Genomic DNA, 27582 nt, shown 5'->3' with positions numbered 1-27582 from the left:
TGATTTATTCGATCCAGTGAAAATCGCGTTATTATTCTCAATATTTTTGATATACAATAATAATCGTTATTAATTAATTAGGTACAGGAACACTTTAACATTCGTGATATTAATCGATAATGATCATTTACGTACAATTAAAAATTGTCATCGATCGTACACGTCGCCTTCAATATATCGATTTGCGGAGACACGATCGAATTTTCAAATAAACTGTCCACATGTCGTTCCTATTTTTTTTTTTTAAATATATATATATCGATTTTCCCACGGGGATCACGCGTAGGAAGCGAGTTTCCGGCAAATTATAAAATCAAACCATCGATCATGGGCCATCCGACATTTTTTCTCAAGTTTACATTGTACAATGTAACAATTGTGTTATAATTTAATCCCTCCAGTCTCGAGTTTTATTCCTTTTTTTTTCTTCAATAAAAGATCTCTCGTTTTTATACAGTTTCTTTCTCTTACAAATTACAAAGAGACGAAACAATAGATTAGGTACATTTTTATACTATTGTGATCTTTATTAGAATATTCCAGGGATCCCCAAATTATTTTTGATAGAAGTCCGTTTTAAAAATTTGCCAGACTTCCGCGGTTCAGCAAACTTTAAGAGCGATTCGAGATCAAACGCTATACATCAATTTAAAAAAAACGTGATTTTCTTCATTGTCATTTTGTAACTCCTGGAATATATACGATCGAACATTTTAACGCGAGACGTTAAGTCCCCTCACACAATTTAACGCATGTAAAAATTAAAATTTTAACAATTCAAGTTTTTATACCTGAAATAAATAGAGATGACAAGTAAAGAACAAATTTTGATAGAACGATTTCGATAGACGAGGATGAGTAAAAAAAAAGGAAGCAAAACTTGATATTTTCGCCAATAAATCGACGTGGATATAATTTTAACGGGATTTAATAACGTAGACCTGCGAAATTAGAGATCCTAAAAGAAACAAGTGGCAAAATAGTGACTTCCTATGTCATTTTTGTTGTTAAAATCCACCAGCGCCGCTGAAAGAATATCCTCTTAGCGACATCATAAATATCTTTTACCTTTAAATAACGATTTTGTTTATTCCTGTACAATTTTTATTGCGCAGAGTTATGAAGATTTCAAGACAGAAATTTTTCGACGATGAGATTATGTACTGTGAATAAAAGTAGTAAAAAAATCGGAAATTCGATGAATTATAAAGTGTACATTAAAAACATAATTTGTTCAACCACAGTAACCTTGCCTTGAAAGTGGCAAAAACTGTTTTTGGCTTATATTACCACATATATCTCAAAAACCTAATGTGACATTTTTCGCTGGTGGATTCGGATTCAGCGACCAAGATTATGTAGAAAATCAATATTCTGCTACTCGTTTCTTTTAGGACCCTTAATTTCGCAGGCCTGTGTAATCGACACAATGTTTTTCCTATGAGGAGTGGGCCCCTGTACTGTAATTTATAAATATCTCTTAAACCTTCTCTCTTAGACTTATTTCGACCTTACTGCACTAAAAAGGCACATATTTTCGCACCTGATACAAACGTTATTACAATCTAAACGCTAATGATTTTTCCTTTCTCCACCAGTGTTTTGCCGTCCCGATGTCAACGCACACTGCGTGTTGACACACAAATATACTATAAATACATCGCCCCGTGTATTAGGCTACGCATGGTGGAAAGAAACACCGAAAGAAATTCTTTACACCATGATGAGGCTACGCTTGGTGAGCTTATTTCACAATATTGAATGGATGACGTTGATGCAACGGTGACGGTAGTGGCACAACGGAGGAAAAAAAAACATGATTCACAATTTCTTTTCACAATTTCATGTTGTATCGCGCATATGTAAAATATATTACATATATCGTGTACGAGACAAAATGCGACTCTCTCGCATTTACATGAAATATACGTAATATATTTCCTTAGATGCTAGTTTGTAATAATTATCGTCTTCTATGTAAGTCTAGTGCCTACGCAGACCTTTACTAAGGCGATCAAACTACGCGGACCTTTGTACAGTCGTGTGGAGAACTATGGGAAGTCTTCGAGAGGAAGAAATTGTTTAGTCGGTCACAATGTTTTCGATATTTCCGATGTTGTGTTGCCGTTCTCGCCCGAACTGTCCCGTGAAAATGACACCAGGCGAAATTATAACAATTCCATCTGGCAAAAACCGTACCGACAAAACGCATAGCAGTCGTCAAAAATCGTAACGTACTAATTATGTACAATAGCGCTGTCGCGCGAGCTGTCCGCCGTGTAAATTCGTTGACAAAATAATCTCAAATAAAAAAAACGCCGTTTTTCCCTTTTCTCTCTCTGCCCTGAAGATAAATGTAAAAGTATATAATATAAATGATGAAGAGTAAAATATGATGAAAAATCAAAATCGTATTGAGAAAAATAAGATGAGCACGGCTGTGGGTCTTGCTCTGATTTGATTTCCGCTCAAATAGTTTTTTAATTTATACTATTGAAATAGTATATACAGATAGACATGTCGCACGACACATGGCCGGCGTATGAGATTACAATAACCGAATTCTCTTCTCTCTTTTTAACAGAGATTTTCTTAGTTTTCTCTCTCTTTCTCTCTCGCACGTGCCAACCATCAAATTTACATTGCATGTCTATATCATATTGTCTCGGTTTATCTATATTATTTTTATGGTGTTTACCTTATCAGTGAGGATAGGAAACAGTGCGATTCCTATACGATAAAATACTCTTAAAAAATCACTGGAGAAAGTAGCGTTCGAGACTTTAACATAACCGATGAAATGACACTTCCAATTAAATCTGATTAAAAAATATTTGAGCGGAAACCCAACGAAAATAGCTACTGCACTTACAATGTATACAAAGCCTACGGGGCTTCTTCGATATTTGACCGACAGAATTTGATGTGTGTGTGTGTGTGTGTGTATGTGTGTGTGAGGCCGTTCATTTCTTATTTTTCCGCAACGTTCACACGCGCGAAACAATATTGCTCGACTCGATATTTTATCTTTTTCATCAATTAAAACTACTTTCTTAGGCAATTATGAGAAAGAGGCCGCGTGACAAGCGTTAATATGTATATATTTATAAACACCGAGCGCGTGTCGGCTTGCCGGCTTAATGGCGGATCTCTTAAATAATATTTATTGCGGCACTTGGTCAGAATACGCGCATTTCGCGCTCGGCTTCGTTTTTCTTTTATTCAGTCTATTACTCGAGCGCTTTAACCTGCGCCATCACTTTACCCTCCCACAGTGGCAGAATCTCGGCGTCGTCCGTTATCTCCTCTTGTATGACTTTCGTGTCTAAGTCTTCGCACTCCGTTTTGAAAAAGTATCTGCAATTAAAAAAAAAAACGAAATTTACGAGAATAAAATTTACGAAATTACTTGGTTGGCTGACCGATAAATAACAATGCATATTACCGATAGCTCCCTTTCTTCGGAAGGTACTCCTTGAACTGCTTCAACGTGACGTTGTGACCAGGAATTTTTGTCCTGTAAGGGAACTGCTCGTCACAGAAACTGAACACAACAGTGGTGAAATCGTCCTGCTTCGGTTTCCTCAAAGTGGACTGATTGGATTGAACGCACGGCTGACTTTGCGACGCCAACTCGTACGGCTGCTTCGAAACGCTGAGGTGTCGTTGCTTGCAACTAGCGCGCATCTTGTTCTCTTCCAGTAGTCTTCTACAAGTCTCCTCTAATTGTATAACCTATAACAAAGTTATTCGTAACGTATACGTCTCTCCGTTAGATAAAAGGAGAAAAGAACTGCTCCTATTCACCGTGTGAGGTGGTGTGAGAGGTGGCATTCCCGGATCAGCAACGAACGGTTGAGCGGGCACCCCCATGCTCCACGTTTCTCTGTTCGACCTTTCCAAGGACTCGCTACGCGAGCCATATCTCTTATGACGACTACTGTGCTTCAAGTCAATCTTCTTGTCCACTTCTTTGAACCGAATCGTACGAACATCCTTGTTTACGGAAGGCTGCACGTCGCTGACTACACTTACCCCACTATCTGTTAACTCCGTCATCGATTTTTTCGTGGCTGATCGTCTCGCCATGTCCGACCTTCGGAATCTTTGATCGTGGCCTGCGCAAGACAAACATTTTTATTTCAATGATGATTTCACAACAATTCGTACACAATACACACCATATGCCATGTCGTTCATCATATTTACCTTGGACATGCAAATCCTTGTGGAGAAAATCACCGTAATCCGATGGCACAGACTTAGATTTGGGCAAGTGTGAGCCTAGTGAGCTCATGGAGCCGGCTCCAACAAGGTCGCTACCCTCTTGGAAGTCGTGGATATTACCGCTGTCCACCGAGAACGTGGAATCCATGTCTTTCTCTTTCCTCTGTTTGTAAGGCCGTGGATAATTGTGCGCGGGACGCCTTCTTTCGGGCGAGAGTCGGTTGGGAGACCTCGAGGGTGTCTGATCTGACCAAACGCGTGACACGTGCTCGTCGAGAATCGCCTGATCGCTGTCCTCCTCCATAGACAATTTTTCCTTCAGCGCGTCGCCCAGAGTCTTGGGTGCTCCGTACGTCTCTATCGTATCGCTGCCGATCGATTTCGCGTCGTTTTCCGGATGCAGACATTTCTCCAGTTTCTCGTGGGCCTCCTGCTCTCGCGCCACTATCTTCAATTTCTGCGTGAGTATTTCCGCGAATTGTTCCGTTGACCACTGTTTCGGTAACGTTATACGCTGGGTCCGTGGGACGACATGATGCGCCATGGATTCGCGATTTATATTGGCGGACTCTTTAATTGCCCTGCTAGATTGCTTGGTGTATTGCTTCTTGCACCTCTGTCTGCTGCTCGTCCCATCGCTACGGGCGATAAATTACAAATATATACAGATCAGTAAATGTATCATCAATGTTAGTCCAATGTTTGTTTACATTAAACAATGTAACTTCAAAAAGTTTAATAATCAAGATGAAAGTCGGAGAAATCCCACTCTCTATTTCGGGAGCCGAAATCAAAGAACGTTGCGTAGAATCGAAAAGTGAAAGACAACAACTTACACGGATCCGTCGGTGAGGGACACACTGTCCACTTCGGTACGTGCATCACTGCTCAAACTCTGAAGCTCGGAATCCTGTCTGGATACTGGGTTGTAGGAGGAATATTGTGCGTGCAATCTGGATACGTGCATGTGATACGGACTAGCCCCATGTTGCAAGTAAATGCTATAAGTGCCACGCAAAATAGCAAAACAAAAACAAAAAATAAGACAACTAAATAAGACAAATAAAAATATTAGGTTATCTATCAAACAAAACAAAACAAAAAAAAAAGAAATAAAATTTTGCATATCCTGCATATAGGACAAACTATGAAAAAAAAAAAAAAAAAAAAAAAAACCGTTATTGAGGGAGAGAATAGCGAATTTATCTTTTGGCGATTGCTTAAATCGCTTCGGTAATAAATGTAAACTTAAAATATAATTTAGATTATGCAAGTTTCATCACATCAAGCTTCAAAAGACAAAAACGACAGCATTTTGTTAAGGCATTCGCAGAACTGATTTGAAGCGTACTATACAGGTAACGAATGGTACTTTAATAAGACTCAATAATGTTCATGAAAAGCGCATTTACCCGGCGAACGCTTCCGGCCTCGGTCGTAGATCCATCGCTCTACTCTGCTGGGTGGCCATTAGCATATCTTTGGTCAATCTCAGTTCCCCGGGCGTTCCGCCGGTCGAGTGCGAATTGTGCATGTGTATACAACCGGTGCCGACGTACTCGCTGTCCTCGTGCACGGTGGGCAGCAGACTCGGTCCGCAAGAGATGGACATCTCGCGACTACCTGAACTCGAGCTCGGACAACCGCCGGAATCGGGATTCTGGCAGGACTGAACGTACTGCACGTACACGTCAGACTGAAGGAAGTTGGGATACGTTGTCTCGTTGATCAGCCGCTCGACCTCCAGCTGCACGATGTCGAACACCTTGTGATCGGTGCGGCCCTCCTTGACCCGCCGATCTGCCTCCTTCATCACATCCTCCGGTATGCTTAGCTGCGACTTGAGAAAAAACCTCCGGTAGATGAGCTTCACCAATTGCGACATCTTCTCCCTGTCCTTCTGCTCTTTGAGGCCCTCACAGGCGAACCAGAAGTGGAGCGGATCCAAATGCCCCTCCTGACTTAGGTACCTCTTGAACAGCTCTAAACCAACCGGATCCTCTAACAGGGAGTGCAGATTTCTCGCCCACCGTGCGTAAGCAGGGGGCGAATTGCTCTCCATGGTAGTGGTTCCGCAACAACCCTCCGGCTCGAATCCCAACGGCGCAGAAACATCGCAACCACCGCCGGAGGCTTGCGGCGTCGCGAAAGAAGAGCGTCTTGGTGTCAGAGCGGGACTTTGTGGACGGATCCGGCTAACATAGCTTCCAGTTTCCTCTCCTGAAACATGGCAGGATCTTGCTACAATACATTTCAGTATATTAATATGTATATTCTCTTAGTAATATATATATATATATATATATATATATATATATGTATCAACAATTATAACTTCAAAGAGATTTATCTTGAAAATATTTGACAAATTCTTAACCATTAACACATAATTAAAAAAAAATCTTGTTTTTAAGTTTTTAATTTGAGCTACCACTGTATTTCTAAATGAATGTAATGGTCTCTAATAGTCACATAGTTCTTTTTATGTGCATTAAACATGAAATTTCTTCTATTCTTCTATTTTAATATATTTTGCTTTACCTGGCACTGGCGGCCTAGGAGAGTTTTCATTGAAGCAACTTTGCCGAGATAAACTCATTCTATCTATTACGGCCCTCATGTGCTATTGTATTATCTATGCTTAATTTTTGCCCGCGATGCCTCTTAGTGGACATGGTTAGACCCAACCTGAAACAGTAAAAAAATAAATTTTATAATATCTCATATATTACAACATTTTGTATTTTTATGACAAGATATAAGTTGTATCCAAGTAGAAATAACAGCTCTGTCAGGATATATATCACATTTAAAAATGACATATAATACAGTATATTCATTTAATATATGGAATTAAAATCAAAATAAGTCATTTATAAGAATTACGTCCTCTAAATATTATTGATTTTAATACAGTCATATTTCTGTGGAAGAGCGGAGCTGGTACACGCTAACAAAGAAGAGAAATCTGGGGATGCTGGATCGATCGAGCTCTGTGGTGAGTCATATCTCTCAATTAAGCAGCTAAGGGAGTTTTTTCTGTTGTCAGGAACTTTAAGGGTGGAGCATAGCGGAGAAACTATAGACCATCTCCAGGCAGGCTGCGCAGAGGGATGCATTTTTGCGTGTACATGTATATATGCACAACCCCGATTGGTCTGTTGCGCAGACCATTTGTATGGTATTGATCGACAAAACCTATAACACAGTCTACTGAATGTACCCGTCAGTTCTGCAAATGTCTAAAATCCATATTGCGAGTTTAATATTCTCTATTAACTGAAATTGAGCTCTAACACAGCGGAAAAATATTAATAGGTTTATGAGGTAAGGCAATCAGGGGAAAAAAGGCTATTATGCCTGTAGGGCCTGTTCCTTTGTTATGACAGGGCATTGAAATATGGGTTCATATAGGGCCATACTTCAGTCTGAGCAGCAAACTGTACAACTATCCACTTGAGTAAGAGATATTACCCCTTGTATACATAATTAATTCACAAGAACTGCTTTCACTGCACTAATATAACGCATATCGCAGCACAAACTACAGTAAAAAAACTTTAAATATACACAGTGCGCACACATAATCTTGATCACACATGTAATGAGAGTTCTCTATATACGTTCACAAAAATGCACGAAGCGTAATCGACTTGTATCACCAGCTTAAGATAATTAACGATGAAATAATTTTGACATAATGCTATCAATATCACAGGGTCATTCAAGAGAGGGAAGGTATAGGCTCTTGAATGAATATGGAAACTTGATCCGGACTCACACAAAGGCAGAAATATGAAATGAAAACCTGTCATAGTCAATCATCTCGCTCCACTGCACATTTACCTGAATCAAAAGAGAAGAATCACGAATACGTACCATCGTGGTGGTGAGTCTAACACAGACAGCCCTCTCAAATTTGTTAAGTATACAAAGATCTATTATGATTTTGACAAAAGTGAATCGATCCGATACCACAGACACTGCTAAATCTTTGTTATATTATAAGGAGTGTGCCTAGGATGCTTTCGATGGCTTCGATAGCACTGCTGGAGGCATACTGAAGCAAGGCTGCGTCCTGACCAGGACTGAAGCCACGCTGATATAGCTGATAGGCAGGGTAGGGATAGCGTCTAGACTCCTTGTGACCTATGTCGACTCCGACTTGCAGCAAAATACCTCGCTGAAACGCTTTCTCGGATTGCTCACCGAAAGATGAATCAAGACCCTTTAGTTAGCGTGTCTATTTCTGCACCAAATATTTTCACAGAATTGATTATAAATGCATTTCAACCATGAAATACATCCTAGAAAAGATTATGAAGAATATTTCAATTAAATATCAAAGATATGTGCCTCTCTTTGTTTTGCTGCTGCATAATTACAGCCAGAGATTCTATTGGCGTTAGAAATATAAACTCCCTTGCATCTGAATAACTTCAGACATAAATATATTCTTGCCTTTATATTAATAAAGGCAAAATATATTTGAGCTGTCGACGAATTATAACAATAGAGAAAAGGAGAAAGAGCTCGAACGATTTAGAAGCAATCACGCCACTCGCAACGTTTTCAAACGTAACAATCATCGAATTTCCCGATCTGTATGCAGCTGTACCTCTTCCGAGCGAGCCGGAGGTCTGGACTGGTCGAACGCGATATCCCCCGATGAAAGGGAAAGAAAATGTTTGTCAGCAACGGCGACCACGAGGTATTAACGTAAGAGGCTTTCCCAGCCGTATCAGTTCTACCGCAGACATCTCATTGTTCGTCGAGGGTCTCCCGGAATTCATTCTCGAACGGACGGACGGACGCTTTCGACTCGATCGACGGAATCCTCTCCTCGTGGCGAAGCAAGCCTCACGACACAATCGCCGTCGACGACGCGCATCGCCGAATCGCATTTCTTTTCTTGTGTACTCTTTTTTTCTCGCCCCCTTCGCCAGTCGCCGGAACGACGAACGGACCCGCATTCGATCCGTCGAAGAAGCGTCGATATTAGTATCGATCGTAGAGAAGATCTTTCGTTGTAACGTACACGGTACAATACATACACCTCGAAATATTCGAGTTCCATTAATGTGTCAAGGTGGTGCCGCCACCTATAGCGACGGTGACATCAATTCGAAGCCCAGAGAAAAATCTGTCTTGCCGATCGTTTGTCGGCACAACAGGTGACAAGAGAAAGCTCGTTCTTTCTTCGTGAGATAAAGTAACTCGCTACTTCGAATTTGACAGCACAATAACTGTAATGTATGATCAAGGGTTCTAAATTTTTAATTTAAATTTAAAAAAATGGAGTGCTAACTTTTTATAAAAATTCATGAATTAAAAATTGTCATTAAGTAGAAGTCTTGTTGTAAATTATAAAGAAATCTTCGTCTCTTCGAAATGAAGAGGGTGGAAACTCTAAATTAGAACTATGAAATTTTTAAATTGTAGAGTGCTAATTTCACACAACATCCAAACATAAAAATTCCATAATTCTGATTAGAGTTTCCGCTTCATTTTGAAGAGTCGAAGAGTAGTTCCCTATAGTTTATAACAAGAGTTCTACTTCTTGGCAATTTTTAATTCATGGATTTTTATAAGAAGTTAACAACCTATTTTTTAAATTTAAATTAAAAGCTCTTTAGAATCCTTGTTATAAACTATAAAGAACTTTTCGTCTCTTCAAAATGAAACAGGAATTCTAATCGTCAGAACTATAAAATTTTAATATTGGGGTGCTAACTTCACACACGCTAAAAGTTGTGATTTTTTGAAAAATCGGGATTTCGAACGTACTCGCAAAAATTTAAATACACTGATGTTAGATATAGAAAATTTTACTGGTTATATTTTGAAAAGCAGGAATGATTACGAATTAAGATTTAACGAAGCTCATCTTCGCGCAAAGAGAAGGAGAGGATTCGTATCATCGTCCTGATATAATTCGCGCGTTCACTTTCTTTTAATTATATGTTAGCGACCACGGCGCTCCGTCGAATAATTACAACGACGAACGTCATTAGGCAAGCATAAAATGGGAAGGAGGGGGGGGGGAAGGAAGGCGTGTGCACAAGGTGCAAATTAAAATTATTATATTTCGCGCCGCGCCCGGTGGTTAGACTTTGCGCGCGCGTTAACAAATTACGAAACGGTTATCTGTGTGCTCCGCCAACCATCACCTCCGCACGGTCTCGTTTTAATCATTAATGACCTTAACCCTCGTACCTCCAGAACTGGAAATATATCAAACCTTTTCCGGCACGGCGACGATTCCAATCGCGCGGGCGTGAAATTTTTATCCGAGGAAATTTTTTTTATCCCTTTTTCTTTCTTTTAATTCACCAGATTGCATTTCCCTTGAAGCTGAGCGTGTTGAATCTACGATAATTTCGGTTTTCTCAAGTCTGACGATTTTACGCTCGATTTCTACGTCCTGCAGAAAACGCGCGTGTTTCAGCATTTAGACGCTGAATAAAAATAAAATACTCACTTCTTGCAACAAAACATATTTACGTATTACATAGAGTGTATCATGTTTTATATTACCGATAATATTTCGCACACGGTGTTACCGTAAAGAGATTTGGAAATACTCGGTTCGCTTGCGGATTCCACAATAAAATCGCGATTCGTCCAGCGTGAAATCGCGTTCGTTTCGCGCGGTCGACGTGGCATTACCGTCGCGTCGGTTTCCCGCGGATCTCGAAGACGAAATACCGCGAGGGCATAAAAGGGACACGCGTACGACGAGATATTAGGATTTGCCGAAGCGTGCCATATGATTTTCTCCGTATGTCGCGAAGAATTCGCGTGAGGAATTCCTTTCGCGCGAAAGAGGCGTTTCCTTCTTGTCCCCGCACGCACGAATGATATTAAAATTCACGCCCCCGTGACTTCCGATTCTAGGCACAAAGAAATCGCGCCGCGGCTTCCGGTCACCGCTGATATTCGGCTCTCTAACGTGTCGCCGAAAATATCTGACCCTTGGATTTTTCTATCTCGGTAAAATCTTTTCTGCTTTGTAAACACGACGCTCGAGAGATTCATAAGTCACCCTTCGCACCTCGGTATACCCGTTGATAGCTTTGACCGAATGACATTTAGACAAAAGAATTTATGTTGGAACTTTGCTTTTAATTCTGCATGTGTCTATGTAAAATTTGACGCTCTACAGATTTTAGATACGGTCGTAGATTGACTGGAGTTAATTTATGGAGAGAGTGCAGTCTGTCTTATTATTAAATGATCGTGCGGCTAACGGAGGCTGCGATACGGTCGATAATTACGAGATCATCGAGAGCGTCGCGGCAGAGAGAAGCGTCTCTGATCGCGGTGTCGTTCACCGTCAGCGGCATACGATTCGAGAAACGATTGTCGCAGCGTCCCAGGGCCGATAAAGGGCCATCGTCTACCAAACGGTGATATTACCGACGAAAGTGCAGCGATGGGATTAACCGTACCAGCATCTTGCGGATGTACATACAATACATTGTTGAACAATTTAAATAAATACATACATAAACCGAAAAAAGGGATGGAAAAATCTCTTATTAAAATTATTTTTCGAAACTTTAAATAACAAAGTAGAGACAAACATACTCCTAAAAAGCATCCGAGATCTAATTCTATATCGAGATATAAAATCCCAGTATTTTAATTTTCATGTTCAGAATATTACATTTAATAACAATACATATACAAAACGGTATTCCCGTTCTCGAAAGATAAAAGCGTATCACCTTTCGACTCGCCAAAAGAGAAAGTATTCTCGTGAGAAGCGGGGGAGATGAAAATTGTTGAAGCCCTTTGGCCCTTTTTTACCGTGCGAGATGTCGCGCAGCAAGACGAGATTGTGGGGAATGCGCTTTGAATCCGTCGTCGTCTCGCGAAGGACCATCGAAATGATTTGCTCATCCAAAGCCACTCGAGTGACGATTCGCGGCGAATCTGTTTCTCTGTGAATTTTCTCTATATCTGAGCAACCACGTAATCGATTTTCGATCCCTCGTCACTGCGCACAACATTCATTCATTTATTCCATTCGACGTCGTCTTTATTGTCTTTATATAGGTAAACAGATATATCGAATCTTTCGGAATTATTATTGACGATTATAATATTTAACGAATATGAAAGAGAAAAAAGATACGAGGATCAATGCAATAGAATTATTATCATCTATCCAGACTAAATTAAATATCATAATTATTATTAAGTATTAATAAAAATATTTTAAAGTAATATAATTATGGTAAAACTTTCTATATTGAATGCTAATTGAAATTAGACGCAGAGTTAAAAGAATCAGGGACGACGGTGGTGGCTGGAAAGAATTAGAAGCGGCAACGGCTTACGGCCAGCCGCCGGTCAGTCGCTCCCGATTCTCGCGAGGGCCGTTTATCGGCGCGAGCGATTAAGATTCTTTCAAAAAACGAGAGACGCGGACAAGGGAGGGAGGGAATGAGGGAGGCAGTGAGTGAGTGAGCGAGCGAGCGAGCGAGCGAGAGAGCGAAGAAGAAAGGCATCAGCGGACGGAGAGGAATCTTAAAGGCCATCCGGCGATACACCTCTCTATGCAGCCGCTGACACGCCGGCTTTTTGTGCGTCCCGATCGAACGAATCCCTCAGGAAACCGCGAGTTTCTGCTCTCGTCTCCGCTACCAATATGCTCCGCCAATTCACGTTAATCGGTAATCGTTCGCCAAAAGTAATAATAAAATTGCGGTATTATTTAAAAGGCTAGTCGGTGCATATTAAGCTTGCATGATATTCATAATTACTCGATTATCGTTTTTTGAGCAACATAACTATTCATACAGATCGTTAGTTGAATTTAATTTGATTTTAGTTCCCGAAGAATTTCCATAATTCCCAATTAGAAATAATATTGTGACGGTCATTATATATATATATATGCGTGATAAAGAAAATCAAATCTTTCGCGTAACTAGAAGTGCCGCTCAAACTAAAGCCGGGAAGGCTCATAACGATGGATACCAATAGCGTGCAGCAGAAGAGAAACAGAATGACATGGAAAGCACGAGCGAAAAGAGAGAAGCGGAGTAAAGAGGCGTACAGGTAAGTCGGGCTCTCAACGCAGGTACGGCGGTACTTTTGGAAGAAAAGGAGAGAAGAGAAGAAAAAGGAATCGAAGAGAGAAGCAATGACGTATCACGATTTCTTTCTATGCCCCTAATATCGTCAGTTTTATTCATGCTTGCTTACCAAAACTGTCGCCCACGCGAATCAAGATTTAAAAATTATATAGTCTGTATATACTTAATTCCCCAAAAATAAGATATAATTATAATGTATGATAGTATACATATATATGTAATAATATAGAAATAAAAGCAATTTGTTCTATTGTAAGGAAACGTATACAACTATTTCCGATGTTGCAGCTTTGCCTAAAATAGAAAATCTAAAGAATTATCAATTGCCATCACAAATAGTTTACCGTACAATCAAACAGCAGTTTACAACTTGTAATTATTTAAGAGTAAAAAATACAATTCCTTTTCAAATTTTCATAAATTATTACATACAGGTGTCGGTCTTGCAGAAACATTATTAGTGCTCCGATCTACCCTATAGGTGTACGGTCCTGGGGAAGGGAAAGACGGGACGGGGGGGGGAGAGAGGGTAGAGATGGTGGAGAAGCGCGAGAGCGAGGTAAGAGAAAGGCGGAGAAAAGAAACGGATATAAAAAGAGAGACGGAAAACGTAGGCCTCGGCCGGCGGCTGGCGACTGGCGGCGGCACCGCTTGATGTACGCCGGGTCCGTAATTACAGGTTTTCGGAACGCCTCACTCGCTCGCTCGCTCACTCGCTCGGCGAGCCGCGCCGCGCCGCTTGAGAGTCTCCGGGGCCCTTCCCTCGTCGCGCCGCGCGGTCTAACGGGTGTCCCGAGTGCGTAATCGGGGGTCCGACGTGCTCGCGCGGCGGTTTCGACGCGTAAGCGCCCGGGTTCGTCAACGACGACAACGACGACGACGACAACGACGACGCGATTCGAAACGCCGTTGATGAAAGCGCGTCGTTTTCTCTCCTCTTTTTTTTATTCCCTCTTTTCTTATTCTTCGAAGCATTTGAAATTCTAATTATAGAGCGGCGGCTTTTACAGCGCGAGATGAAAAACGGGCACGTAAACTTGGAATTTTTTCTCGCCGGCGAAGGGGTACCGCTTGATAACCGTAATATGTAATAACGCGTGATACGCGTCCCGAAAGGTTGAGAGCAATAATCTCGGCAAATCTGATTTTTCAATGCTGTGCATTTATAAATCGTAAAAGAACGTTTGCCGCGTGTCAGAATTGGGGCCTATATTAACATCTGACGCGAGAGCTTTTCCGTAACAAGGGGAAAATTTCCGCGAAAGACCGCCAGCATCCTTCAAACATCAAACATCTCGGGACGGAGATGTTTCTAGGAAGAACCGTTCGTGCAGGCAGGTAAACGTCCTCTCTTCGCTCCTGGATCGAGATACCGATCCAGTGAACCGAAAATTCAACTCTCATCGTGGTGCCGCATCCTCGTTTCGTTCACGAAACAGCATTTACTTTCGTGCAACACGCTTATATTATTCAATTTCGTAAAAATGAAAGTAACAATTGATTTTTATGTTTTCCTTCTTCGTTTGCTCACTTAACGCACCTATTACACACGTGCCTCGATTTCTCGACGCTTCACGACGGACCACCCTGTATTAGAGGTGCCATCGAACCCTCTGCCATCGATTCGAATTCACATATGAATAACCGACGAGAAAACTAATCGACCGCTTACTACTAGCCCATATACGGCCGTAACGAAGCCGAACGTCGAACGTCGCAATGGAAACCGCCGTCGCCGTCGCGACGCGACGCACGTAACGGGTGTTAAATAATTACGGCGCGGGCGGTATTTTATCAGGGTGCATAAAGCGTTAAAGACGGTGGCGCGACGTGATTCCCTTACGGCCCTGGACGATACGAGGCTTCTCAAACGAGGAAAGCATACACACGGCTCCCATTCAGCTAACCCTTTCAGCTAACCCTCTCTGCGCCTCCGTCCCTCTGCGCGCGTCCCGCGCGATCCTCCCCCCCCCCTTTCTTCCTTTCTTCACTCCTCGTTCTCTATCCCGCCGTTCCTCTCCTCTCTTCTCTCTTGTCCGCGTGCGAGAATCCCTTCGGCCTCTCGTCTGCGGAGAGCAACGTCGGCGAAATCTCTTTTACGCGCTCGAGAGAGCGGGGACATGTCCGAGAGACCCCCTCCCCCCGCTCTTTCCTCTTTCTTTCTTACGATCCCTTTTCAGAGCACGCACACATAGAACGAACTCTCTATTTATTAAGATAGAGATTCGAATTTTTCAGGATTCGCTCTTTTTTTCGCAACGACAGCCGCTGGATTTTTTTGAAGATTTTTTTGGCACAGGTCAACCCTGAGACCTTGACCATCGATCGCTGACAAAAATAAATGAGAGGCGATATCGGCTATGCCGAACTTACATTAGTGCTCTTCTATTTTCTCGTCACGCTTATTGCAATCGTATAAATCACAAGTCGTCATTAGTCAATTGGAAATTTAATTATATCGCTTAATAGACCGCGATTTATCACTCTCGGTTGCTCGGTACAATAGTAACGCGGCTAATTATCAATTAATTACATCATTCATACTCGTACTACGAGATATTCAGATGAGATAGCGTCATATTCCTTAGTAACACGTATCCACGTTATTTCGCGCACAAAGGAAATAAAAGGGTTCGAGACGATCGGTTAAATTCAATGCGAGCGAAATGAACAACTGACGCATGGCGGGACATTTGCGTTTTCTCTTCCTTCGTAATAAAATCGAGGGAACCTTTTTCTCTCGATACCGATCTGAGAACATGTTCGGTACGAGATAACTGATACGATCGGCAAAGAGAACGGCCGCGGTAAAAGACAAGGCGGAAGCGATCAAAGGCGTGTCACCGTTATCGTCAGATGACTTTACACGCACATCACCTCACGGAGATATTACTCGAGCTGCAAATCTTTCAAAGAAACTTCTGAAGGGCCGCTCGCCCCAGGTGGCGGGCATCGGGAAGGACGAACGTTCAGCGCGGCGTTAACCAAAGCCGGTTCTCCCCCTTCTTCTCTCGACAAACAACTACCTGACCTATCTCGAGTTTTTCCAAATATCTATCTGCCATCCGTCTTAGGCAATGTCATTGTCGCTGCAGGTATTTAAAAAGATGACAAAGAGAAATTGAGTAAGTTACGACGAGCTTCGGCAGTTAAAAGAAGACGCGTGTCTTTCTCGTTTTTTTTTTTTTTCGATGGGGAGAGGATTGTGTACTTTAAATCGAAAAACGTTAGGATATTTTTGTAGCGCTTCCTCTGTTCTCTGTTGGATACAAATGTAAAAATGGACAGACAAAACGGTAGAATAATTTCCTGTTGTACGTCAGAAATGGTCAAGATCTTTCGAGATGCTTCCACCTAAAATTCGAGCATGTGAATGCCGTTAATTTAACGCGTAGCGTTAACACTAAACATACGTAAAAGACGCGCGGTAGAGGTTTTCGGAGTAACGACTTTTTCAGTTTTATATTTGCCTGTTCTTCACACGACACGGATATTGTATCGCGCGATAATACTGATAATAGTGAGAATTGACAGAGCGGAAGTGGCCCCTCCTTCTTCCCCCTTTTGATAGGTGTCGCGATTAATGATCTGTTTGGCGCGCCGGTAATTAATAGTCTCCCGTAATTCACCACAATTAATACCTTAACTCCGTGCCGGTTCACGGGGGCTCAGCCTAGCGACTCGTTCATCATTATCGTCGTCGGGTCGTGCGTGGCCGATGACTATCGGTCGTGACGTCGCGGTCTACCTGCCTTTTTTGAAATGCCGCCGGGAGCAATTGTCCGATAATATCCCGATACTATTCTCGATGAATTCACGGCTGTTGTACAAAGTTATCACAAAAACAAGTGTTCCTCTCGCAAAATTGTTACAACGCACAGAAAAGACTTTCTCTCAAACTTAAGCTCTCTCTCCTTTTTTCTCCCTCTCTCTCTTACTTTTTTCTCTTGCTATTTAAATTTAAATTTTATCGTACAAAACTTCTATTAAATTCCATTGAGCTATTCTCGAATGTGCTTCAAATATTTTCTTCGATGCGTTTCCACAAAATTATTCTGGAGGGATCATTAAATCACCGCAAGAGTTTCCTTTTTCCCCCCCTCTTTTTAATGAAGAAAATCATGCTGTGCGACTCGGCGGAAATCACATAATTCTCTATCGATTTATCATTATCTATCGATCGAATATCATAGCGAATCTCGTGCCTGGGTGACTGCAACATCACTTGCGCTGAGATTTTCCAGACGGAGGCATCGAAGTCTCCCGTAGTCGGACGTACATTCTCTTTCATCTCATCGCGAATCAACCGATCATCGGAGGCCGATTTTACTTCCGCGTTAAAATTACAGTCATTTTTCATCATTTGGTAATTACTTCGTGACAACTGTGCGTCATCGTAATCATCTAAACCCTGTGAGATAAACCAGAATTTAGTTTTTGCAATAATTTACCTGGAGCATCAACTTATCTCGATGTTATCTTCGTGAATAAGAGCAACGATGGACGATCGGTTGAAGATTTACTTTTCTTCCGATGTTAACTTTTACTTTCCGGTTTTTAACGTTCACAATTATTTTAAATTTTTATGTAACTATTTAAATATATATATATATTTTACAATATATATATAATTTACGCACATGAATAATTATCCGTCATCAGCATATATTTGTATACTTAGCATACGCTCTTCTAGAACACGATAAATATTTTACACAGAACTCACACGAAATATCGATCACGTTTCTCGAGAATGAAATATGTGCCTACGACGGACAATTCGAAATAATCCAAAGAATCGAGGAACTTTGCCGGCGAGCGAAAACGGCTGACGAAGGACCGGACCGTAGGACCTGCGTCTTACGCAACGTACACGGTGAGACTGAAACTACGGTGACCGTAGGAGCCAAGGAAAAGAGCACGAGCATTATCTCCGTCTCTCCCTCTCGCTCCGACCCTTGCAGCACGCTTCTCTTTTCTCCTCTATCGCGCTGCATCCCCCCACTTGTTCTTCTTCTCCACCTTCCTTCGCAAGCGGAGACCACGATCTCCTCTCCTGCCACTACCCCCTTCTCTTTCTCTCTCTCTATCAAGGAAGAGAGAAAGGGAGAAGAAAAGAGAAGTCTTGGTGGACGAAGCGGCGGAACAAAAAACTGATAGGGTCCAGGTACAAGGGCAAATTCTTAAGAAGATCTTTAAACGCAAACTTGGATTTTTCGGCGATATTTACTAACCGCTTTTTTAATCGAGACGGAATGACAATTTCTGTTAAATTATTGTTAAAACTTTACACATTAAAATGTATCTAATCAAAACATAATTTAAAAAAAATAAATTGTGATCATTATAAGATTATTTTAGGTAAAAAAATTTATTTTTTATTCACTAATATTTAAAAAATTCGGGCATGATTATTGAAATGCACCGAGAGAGATACATCGTTTCAATATTTTATTTTCTTTTATAAACAAAAAATCACAGCACTTGTTTGTAAGGATAACAATACAAAGTCGGATTCGCGGACACAGCGACGTGATAATAAAGCGACAAATTCGCGTGACAGTCGGCAAGAGGACAAAGAAAACATACGAAAGACCGAAGGATGGCAGAGAGCTGGGAGGGTGGGGAGAGCGGAAAAGTGAGGAAACGTAAGGGGAAGAAAGTCGGCGACTTGAAAGGTGTCAGCGGTTTGACCGGGCCGACGTCGGATCGTCAACGAAAGAAGCCGGATGACACTCGATCTCGAAAGATAATGATATATATACGAGGTGTAAGGAAAAAAAAAGGAGAAAAGAGGAGAAAATTTATGACGGTGGCTCTCAAAATTTCTCTCCTCGCGATGAAAAGTTAACCCTTCACTCGATTCTCTTCTTCGAATCTTTCTTCCTTTTGTGTCATTTTATTGATTTCGATATTGGCAACACGCCCAGCAAAATACTTCCGAATAGCTAATGTTTTACGTTGTTCTCTCTCTAAAAAAAAAAATGCTACGTTTTACAATAGTCTATTCGGCTTAGGGATAGATGCTCCCAATCTTGATTTCAAGATAATCGTCTCGAATTGAGTCGCCGGTGCCCTCGGCCAAGCAGCTTAAATCGATGCATCAAGTGCATCTGAAATGCGATTTGGCATTTTCCAGCTGCGCGATTCGACCGCAGCAGCAGCAGCAGCTGGCAGCCCGACAATCTTATCGACTTCGGTAAATACCGATTTAAAGAGATTGTCAGGTACACGACTCCGTTACGAAGTTCTCTTAAAACGGAATTCGCGACGCGGGTATAATTTCACCTGTTCCAGACTAAATCCTATGCATGATTGGAGTATAATTTTGGCTTTGCTCTCTTTATAACGCTACATTTTATACATGTATCGGTATTACTATATTATATTCGTTGAAATATGCGTAGTTGATGAAGAAATGCACAGAATAAAATAAATGAATCGTTCGATTTAGAAAGATATAATTCTATAAAAATACATTTTCGGGAAATTGAAAGAAAATCTTACACAAAAAATATTGTTATGTAAAAAACTAAATATCTAGCATATTCTATTTTAAATAATTCAAAAAAAATCATATATTAAATTTAATTCAGAGCTTTTTAATTTGAAAAAAGACTGATGCTTTCAGAGTCAGATCGTTTCCAAAATTCAGCGATTCGTTCATGCCAGTCAAATTCTTCAGGCACAATACCAGTTTTAAAAGGGGTTAGCGTTTTAATCTTACAGACTCCATGGGAAACTCGTGCGCCTGGCAATTAATGGAAATTAAACTATCGGCGATAATAATGGAATCGCGCCTGCGACGGCGGCTTGGGGACTCCTCCTCGTCGGGTAACAGAGGAAAGGGCAGAAGGCAAAGGACGAGACCAACGAGAGAGAACCGGTGCCGGTTCGACGTTGTCGTCGAGGCGACGAGAGAGATGGAGATAAAGAGAGAGAAGGGCGCGCTTGCGAGCAAAAGTGAGAAACTGGTAGCGTGTTTGCCAGAGCGCGAGCTCGGGAAGGAAAAGGAGAAGCCGCGGCGACGAGGACGACGATGATGAAGAGAAAAAGAGAGACAGAAAGAGAGAGAGAGAGAGAAAGAATCGAGCGGATGGAAGGAGAGAGACGGAGCGTGTTCGTTTGATCTCGCCGCCGCACGCGATCCCACACACGCGCGCTCCTCTGGTCCCCCTTCGCGCCCCCTCCGCGGCCCCTCCGCCCCCTCCGCAAGATGTGGATTCGCATGAATGCACTAACACATCACGCGATTTAAAACCTCTGCGTCTCCTCCTCCTCCTCCTCCCCCCTCTCCTTCTCCCGCGTCAGCCCCATCACGATCCGACGTTCTCTCCTTCGCCACCGCCAATCGACTCCGGACGCTGGTGCGGCGCTCCTGCTTTTCTCTCTCTCTCTCTCTCTCTCTCTCTCTCTCTCTCTTCCTCCCCTTTTTTATCTTTATCCTTCTCTTTCTCTTTTTCTCGTCCTGGGCCCGCTCGCTCTTGCCGCGCGATGCGGCGGACACGCGTAATAAACACCGTGCAAAGCAACCCGGCGTTGAGTCGCCTATAATTTCTCACGGAAAATTATATGTTAATGCGCCCTTAATGGCGTCGTTCGTTAACGGGATCGCCGTCGTGGCCGAGGGAGCCCGGGGGACGACAGGAGAATACCGCGAGACTCGCCCGAGCGAGTAGGGATCCTCCCTCGAGCCGAGAGAGAGAGACGCGGGATAAATCCGTGCTCCGAACTTGGATCGAAAGTATCCAAGTGCAAAAGTCGTACGTAAGCGATTTTCTTACAATTCCTTCCTTTTTTAACAATCCCGCGGGTTAAACTCTGAGAGCCATGACAAAAAACGTTTACGTTGCACAGCGCGATTAAAAGAGAAATAGGCAAGAGCGTTGTTACAAAATTGTAGTTTGAGATCTCTTGCAGTGCCGAGATTGAGAAACGTTGGAGAACGGATTGGAGAACTGCGGATTACGCTGCAAAATCTCGCCGGGATTTTACGAGCGTTTTCTTTTACGTCGAATGAAAAATGCATAGCTCTCTTTCCGAGTTTTGCCATTTGATCGATTTCGACTGGTTTGTTCGAGAGAGAGAGAGAGAGAGAGAGAGAGAGAGAGAGAGAGGAGAGGGGGCGAAGGTCTCGGCAGATCCTACCGGTGAAACCCACCGAAACTTTTACACGGGATTAAGCGGGACGAGATTTGCCTCTTACCGACGTTAAAAGATTCAGTCAGCCGGATAAGGAGGCAATAGTCTACGTCGACCGCGTCGCTTCCGGTATCACGGTTGAAAAATTTACGTGCCACGCTTTGCGTTTCATCGAGGACGCGCGCGCTTATGCGAACGCGTAATGCGGAGTTTGCTGTAATGTAATGCAATCGAATCAACGTAAAATACCAACTGTTGATCTCGAGGATTTTTTTTAGATGTAATTATAATTCGCGAATGATAATAATTTTAATGCGAGAAGAGAGAATTTGCAGATTAAAACGGTAGACACCGCAGGCACGTGAGATTCAGCAGAAGCGTGCAGGTGATACAGCTGTCACAAGACAAATTTGATAATATCCTCGTAACACGTGCAACGATTTATTACTCAATTATTGGTAACACTTGAGACAAATTCGATTCCCGTATAATGAATAATAATGCCTCCTACGTTTCCCAATATTTTTTTTTTCCAAAAAGGAGTTCATGAATGACATAAAAGTGAAGTGATTTCTATGAAACGTTTTTTCCGCTTCCAGGATCATAACAGATTTTCCTGGAGACGGACAATTTGTTTTTTTTTTTCTAAGATCAGTAGGATTGCAAAGTTGGACAAAAGAATAAAACTACGTGTATCTGTCCAGAACGAATTAGTCGGGTAGCCGACGTCGAAGGTATAAGCCGACGTCCTTTTCAAAGGCTGCGGGATCCTGTGTTTCATTGTGCCTTTATCGGCTGTCCCCTCGTCGACGCGGCACTTTCGAAAGAAGGAGCGCGCAGCGCCCGTTCGTCCGAGAGCGAGAGGCACTCGAGCGAGAGCGCACTTCGAATTCACCGGGCGATTAGCGTCGCCCGGCGGTTAGCTTTGCGACAGATACGCGAATCAAAGCGGCCGGAACGGCGCGGCGCGGCGGGGCGGCGATGAAGCGACACACCGAGGAAGCTGAAGTGGCCACGAGAGAGAGACCCTGACTCCGGTGCGACGGCGGCGGCGGCGGCGGCGGCGGGGGAGGAGGAGCGAACGGGGAGAAACGGACAAACAGCGGAGAACAACAGAGAGAAACCGGCCGGTGATATACAGTGGCAATTATTGCACGCGCAGACGAGACCACCGATGATATCACCGTCGTTGTGCCGTTTCCCTCGCGCGGCTCGCAGAGAGGGCACATCCGATACTTCCGGTTTACGTTAGAGGCAGCGCGATAAGCGTCGCGCGTGCTGGGATGGTTAACGTCATTAAGACGATTCAATAATTTCCCTTGGGAAATCTGTGTGTATGCGTATACGGCAGGAATTTTGCATAATTTGCGGAGGGAAGAACAGATTTCGAAAGCGTCAATTGAGGCGCGACGTGTCTCTTGTGTATACCGTTTCTCGCGGCTAAAAAGAAACGTTCATGTACTAACACCCGCTCGTCTCGTGCGCGGCGAGAGGATTAAAGGAAAGGCGGTATCTCACAAGGTCGAGGAGCCGCGACACTTTAAAGGGATTCCCCTGCCATCCCGCGCGGCGCGGATTTCAGTGAGAAAATATTGCCTATAGACGACGACGACGACGACGACGATGGTGCACCGAGTGTATATACGACGGTAAGTCACTTTCTTTGGCGGGCGGGCGGGCGCGTTTGCGGCAAACAAGAAACGGACTCGAGAAAAGCGGAGAGAAAGAACGGTGAGCGACACACACACACACCGCGGGCAAAGAGAAAGGTTAAGAGGGAGAGGGGGAGGAAGAGATCCACCGAAGCTTTGTGATGTCAAAGAGCATCGTTTTAGCGGTTCTCGCTGGAAAGTCTTTGATATCGAAAAGGGGAGGAATTCTCCCTCTTCCCTCCCCAACTGCCTTACCGATGTCGGCCGCTTTTTATCCCGACGAGGAGCACGTGGTATCAAACGCGATGGCACGACCGTGAAAGTGGAGGAGGGAAGATGAGGAGAGAGAGAGAGAGAGAGAGAGAGAGAGAGACCCTCTAGCAAGCTACTTTGTCGACGCTTCAGCGGTGTCGTGCTCCGGGGAGCGGGGATTCCCAAATCGTGCCGCCGTGTGTGCGTGCCGCTCATCTCTCTCTCTTTCTCTCTCTCTCTTCCTCCTCGCTCGTCCCGGCGCCTTCACGGAGGGTGGCCACGCGTCTCCTCCGTTCGCGTGATCCACCGCGGCAGATTTCCCCGTGTTATCTATTACCGGTCGGCTATTCCACCGGGGGGAGTAAATAAAAGGATAGGAGGCGAGTCTCTTCTCGAGGGGGAGAGAGCGGGAGGGGAGGGAGAACGAGTCGGCTAAATAGTAATCGTCGCGGCGTTTCACAAAGCCGGATAGCTCGCGCGCCGAGAATTCTCGGAGGTCTTCGATTTTGAATGAACCCTGATCCCGCGCTGCTCCTCACGAGATTTCCTGCGCGCATTCGCGATCGATCGGTCATCGATTTTAACGTCTGTCCGTAATTTCGACAGGTAAATTCACGAAGTCGCAATTCTCTCGTACTCCGTTCGAACATTTTTTTTCGAACTCATTCGAAATTCATCCCGAAAATCCGCGGTCTTTCGACAAATGACTGCGTCATCGCGTTGTCGTCATCGTTATCGTCGCGCGCGAGATACGCGTCTCGCTGGACGGCTGCGCCAGTTGCGTGTCCCGTTTCAGATGTTAATAGGTGTTAATAGATAGACACACAGCTATACACACGGTCAGCGCGCTCCATCGAGGGTGCCTCGCATATACGTGGTTCGGTGAAGCGGACAGAAGCGTCGGTGGTGGTAGTGACGGCCGGAGGAGACGGAGACGACGACGACGACGACGACGACGACGACGATGACGACGGCGGCGGCGACGAGTGAGGCAGGGCAAAGTGGAGCTCGGAAGCGGCCGCTTTGATGTAGACACGCTCCGCGACTCCTTCACGCCAATAAACTAACGGTTAGGTTAAGCCGTCTCTTTAAGCCGTAATATCATTATCCTTGCCTTGTGCCCTCGGCGCAGCACGACGTCGACGTCAACGTCAACGCCGACGTCGCTTTTGTCGCGTAGCGCCGCGCCGCGCCGCGCCGCACTTGCTCCGCGTAAATGTCAACGCGTGTCTCTTGCGTGCTTCCGGAAATACGAGCGCACTGTCCGCTATCCGTAGAGGACACTCCGAACGACACGAAGGGTTCGCCTTGAGATTTGTACGGGGGAGAAGCGAGAGGGTGAGAGTCCGATAGAGAGTCGGCGAAGATCAAAGCGCCCGAGCGCCGCCGCCGTTCGGATCTTTAAAATGTCAATGGCACGTTAAATATCCCGACTCTACGTTACGTTGCTCTTAAGTTACGCCAACACACCGGGCAGTCGGATAATTTCCCTTTCGGGAAGAAACTTTATCTCTCTCTCTCTCTCTCTCTCTCTCTCTCTCTCTCAATTGCGGCGATCGTGACCGAGGGAACACCCGGTATACGAGGCCACGAGTAGGAGGCCATCGACAGCGCGGCACGGCGCGCGGCGAGCAAGGAGCGGGCCGAAAGAAAAAGCACCGCGACCAGTCGAAACGAAAGCACCGACCGCAGAAAACCACCGTGGCACGAGAAAACGCACGGCTGCGCCCACCGATGCGCACACGCGCGCGTTTGCATGTATGCGTTTGCGAACACGGCAATCCACTTTTAATGAACAAAATTTAATATAAAAAAAAAACAGCGTCAGCATTGCGTTCGCGATGACAATAATATATAATTCTTAAACTTGAGATTAAAAAAAAATTCGTATTTTAATTCGGAATTTAATTGATTCGTAACGATGCATGCCTGTAATCCTTAAACGATACAATTGCGGCTGTGATTCTGACGGTCATTTTTTCAAAATGTCATACTTTTTTCACGACTTTCGACCTACAAACGAATTACCAATCCTTTTCATTGATTGACAATTTAATTTATCGTAATTATATAGTACTTTGCAGAAACCATGGCAAAGATAGTAAAATAGAAATGTTTTAAACGCGAGTCACTAGACTTATTCATGAGGAAGTAAGCAAAGAGTTTTTCAAAATATTTGTTATATTTTGAACATATTCATTATATTATCCATCATTTATTTTTTGAAATTTTTAACACTCCCTTTTTTAAATTTCTAATATTCTCTATAAATCTTTTGAACATCTGGCAAAAGTTTTTTCACAGTTTTTTTTTACACGAGGAAGATGCTACAGAAAATCGCGCGAAGGCAAGACGGCGGCGACGTTAAGGAAAAGATGACAGTATAAAGAAAAAGAGAGGGGAAAAAAGTCAATGTACTGTCCAGACTACTTGAAGACATTTGCGAGAAATTTGCAACAAATGGGAGAGAGAAGGCTCCGGGGGTTGAAATCCAGGTAAAATTCCAAGCGCAAAATCTCAAAGGCGGAACGTAAACAAAGCTCGAAACGCCATCGTCGGCACGTCAAGACGCAAAGCGTACAAACCCTCCCTCCTCCACTCCGATGCTCCGAACTAATATTCAACGGAACTACGTGCCGAGGTGAAACGTCAAGATTATCATGTGGCACGCGGAACGATTCCTTTCGGAAGGAAGGAATGTCCTTTTTGAGGATGTTTCTCGATTGTTGTCGGCGCGCGGAGGTCAGGGTCAGGTATCGCACCGACAGAGAAATTGCGAGCGGCAAGTTACAAATCGAGAGAAGCGGTGGGAAGGGGGAGGGCGCGCGAAGGGGCGCGGGAAAGAGAGAGAGAGAGAGAGAGAGAGGGAGAAGGAGGGACGGAAACGAGGGAAAAGAAGGGAAGGAAGAAAGCGAGAACACAGACGAAGGAGCAAAAGAGCAATGACTCACTCTGTATATCCGTCGGTGTTTACTGACGGCGCCGGGACGACAGCGCGGCTCCTTGGCGACTCGGGGACGACTGACGGCGGCGGCGGCGGTGTAGCCGCGGACCCATACTCTCTCACGCGGAGGAGGAGGTGTCAACTCCCGTGCTCGCCGCGATTCGCCGTGAACTGCAACCGCGGACACACATCTCGTTTCTTTTCCATTCCTCTCTCATTTCCCTCCACCCTCCCGCCCTCTCTTTCTCACTCCTCCCCTGCTCCTCTTTCGCACGCATTCTGGTATATTTACCTATATACGCATATCTCTCTTCCCCCTCGCTCGGTACAGACGGATGATCCACCGTGATCTGGTCGGCACTTCTTCGACACGGAGCACACCGCACCACCACACCGCCAGGCACACACCGACGGGCACACGCATTCACGCGCGACGATTCGCGGCACGCACTCGACGACGGCGGCGGAACGTGTCGTTGTTGACGTTGACGACCTCGTCGTCGTCGTCGTCGTCGTCGTCGTCGTCGTCGCCGCGTCTCGTAGGGACGGAAAAAGGCGCGGAAAAGCGACAGGGCCCACGCGCGCGGGGGGGACGCACGACGCGGATCAAGGACGGCACGGCGGCACCACGTAACTTCGCAGGCACATCTTGGCGGTCGTCGCCATCGGTCGCTGGCTCGCGCACGAGTGCGGGTTGCGCGCGCGAACGCACCCTCGCGGTCTCACGCTGAACCCACTCGGCAGATCGCTCGGCCAATCAACGCGACGTGCGGCCGGCACGAGTGGCGCGACTGGACGCGACCTCCCGCGCGGTAATCACCAGTCACCATATCGTGATTGGATACCCCGCGCGGCGCGGCGCCTCGTGAGAGACCCCCGCGAGTAATAATTAATTACGTAATTTAAAGCGGCAAACTGAGAGGAGGGAGCGACAAAAAGTGTCGCACCAAAAAGTAAATACCATTTAAGTATAAATGATATTTGTATCACTCTAACTTGGATTACAAACTATAGCGATTTATCTAAGCGTTTGTATATTCTCGCGATATTGCAGAAAGATACTAATATCCTATCATTTTTGAAGGAATAGTATTTGTCCGCATGTTTAATAAGAAGTTACGGGAGAAAGAATTAAGAATTGCTAGTTTTTGCACTGCAATTATTGCGATATAATAATTGCAAACGTGGAAACTTAAAGGTTACAACTTCTACTGCAGCATACTTGATTTGTATAGCTTAGCATTTAGCAGTGTAGTAA

The 27582-nt window shown here is 44.1% G+C and overlaps 1 protein-coding gene across 8 annotated transcripts; it reads right to left on the bottom strand.

The window, feature by feature from the left end:
• Positions 1-3: 3 nt before the first annotated feature.
• Positions 4-27007, bottom strand: LOC105455385 (axin). 8 transcript variants are annotated; one of them, XM_011698673.1, is made up of 9 exons: positions 26617-27007; positions 26332-26495; positions 6769-6915; positions 5640-6468; positions 5064-5228; positions 4210-4865; positions 3808-4118; positions 3446-3735; positions 4-3357 (listed from the first exon to the last, which is right to left on the bottom strand). In XM_011698673.1, exons 3-9 carry the CDS (start codon positions 6845-6847, stop codon positions 3231-3233), a joined length of 2457 nt encoding a protein of 818 aa, XP_011696975.1. In that variant the 5' UTR covers positions 6848-6915; positions 26332-26495; positions 26617-27007; the 3' UTR covers positions 4-3230. The 8 variants fall into 8 exon arrangements, with proteins under 8 accessions (XP_011696975.1, XP_011696974.1, XP_011696972.1 ...); XM_011698672.1 differs by lacking the exon at positions 26332-26495; XM_011698670.1 differs by lacking the exons at positions 26332-26495; positions 26617-27007 and adding an exon at positions 17786-18316.
• Between the last annotated feature and the right edge of the window lie 575 nt (positions 27008-27582).

Source organism: Wasmannia auropunctata, unplaced genomic scaffold (assembly GCF_000956235.1).
Source record: "Wasmannia auropunctata unplaced genomic scaffold, wasmannia.A_1.0 LD335903.1, whole genome shotgun sequence".
Classification (NCBI taxonomy): domain Eukaryota; kingdom Metazoa; phylum Arthropoda; class Insecta; order Hymenoptera; family Formicidae; genus Wasmannia; species Wasmannia auropunctata.
The sequence above is the reverse complement of the archived record's forward strand: the minus strand, read 5'-3'. Positions and strand labels throughout refer to the sequence as shown.

Bases quoted from the DNA above. Each gene is read 5' to 3' on its own strand.
- LOC105455385 (XM_011698673.1), bottom strand. From the start codon at position 6,847: ATGAGGGCCGTAATAGATAGAATGAGTTTATCTCGGCAAAGTTGCTTC. The intron at 6,469-6,768 runs GTAAAGCAAAAT...AATGTATTGTAG, and splicing joins TCCTAGGCCGCCAGTGCCAG to CAAGATCCTGCCATGTTTCA. The intron at 3,358-3,445 runs GTAATATGCATT...TTTTAATTGCAG, and splicing joins CCGAAGAAAGGGAGCTATCG to ATACTTTTTCAAAACGGAGT.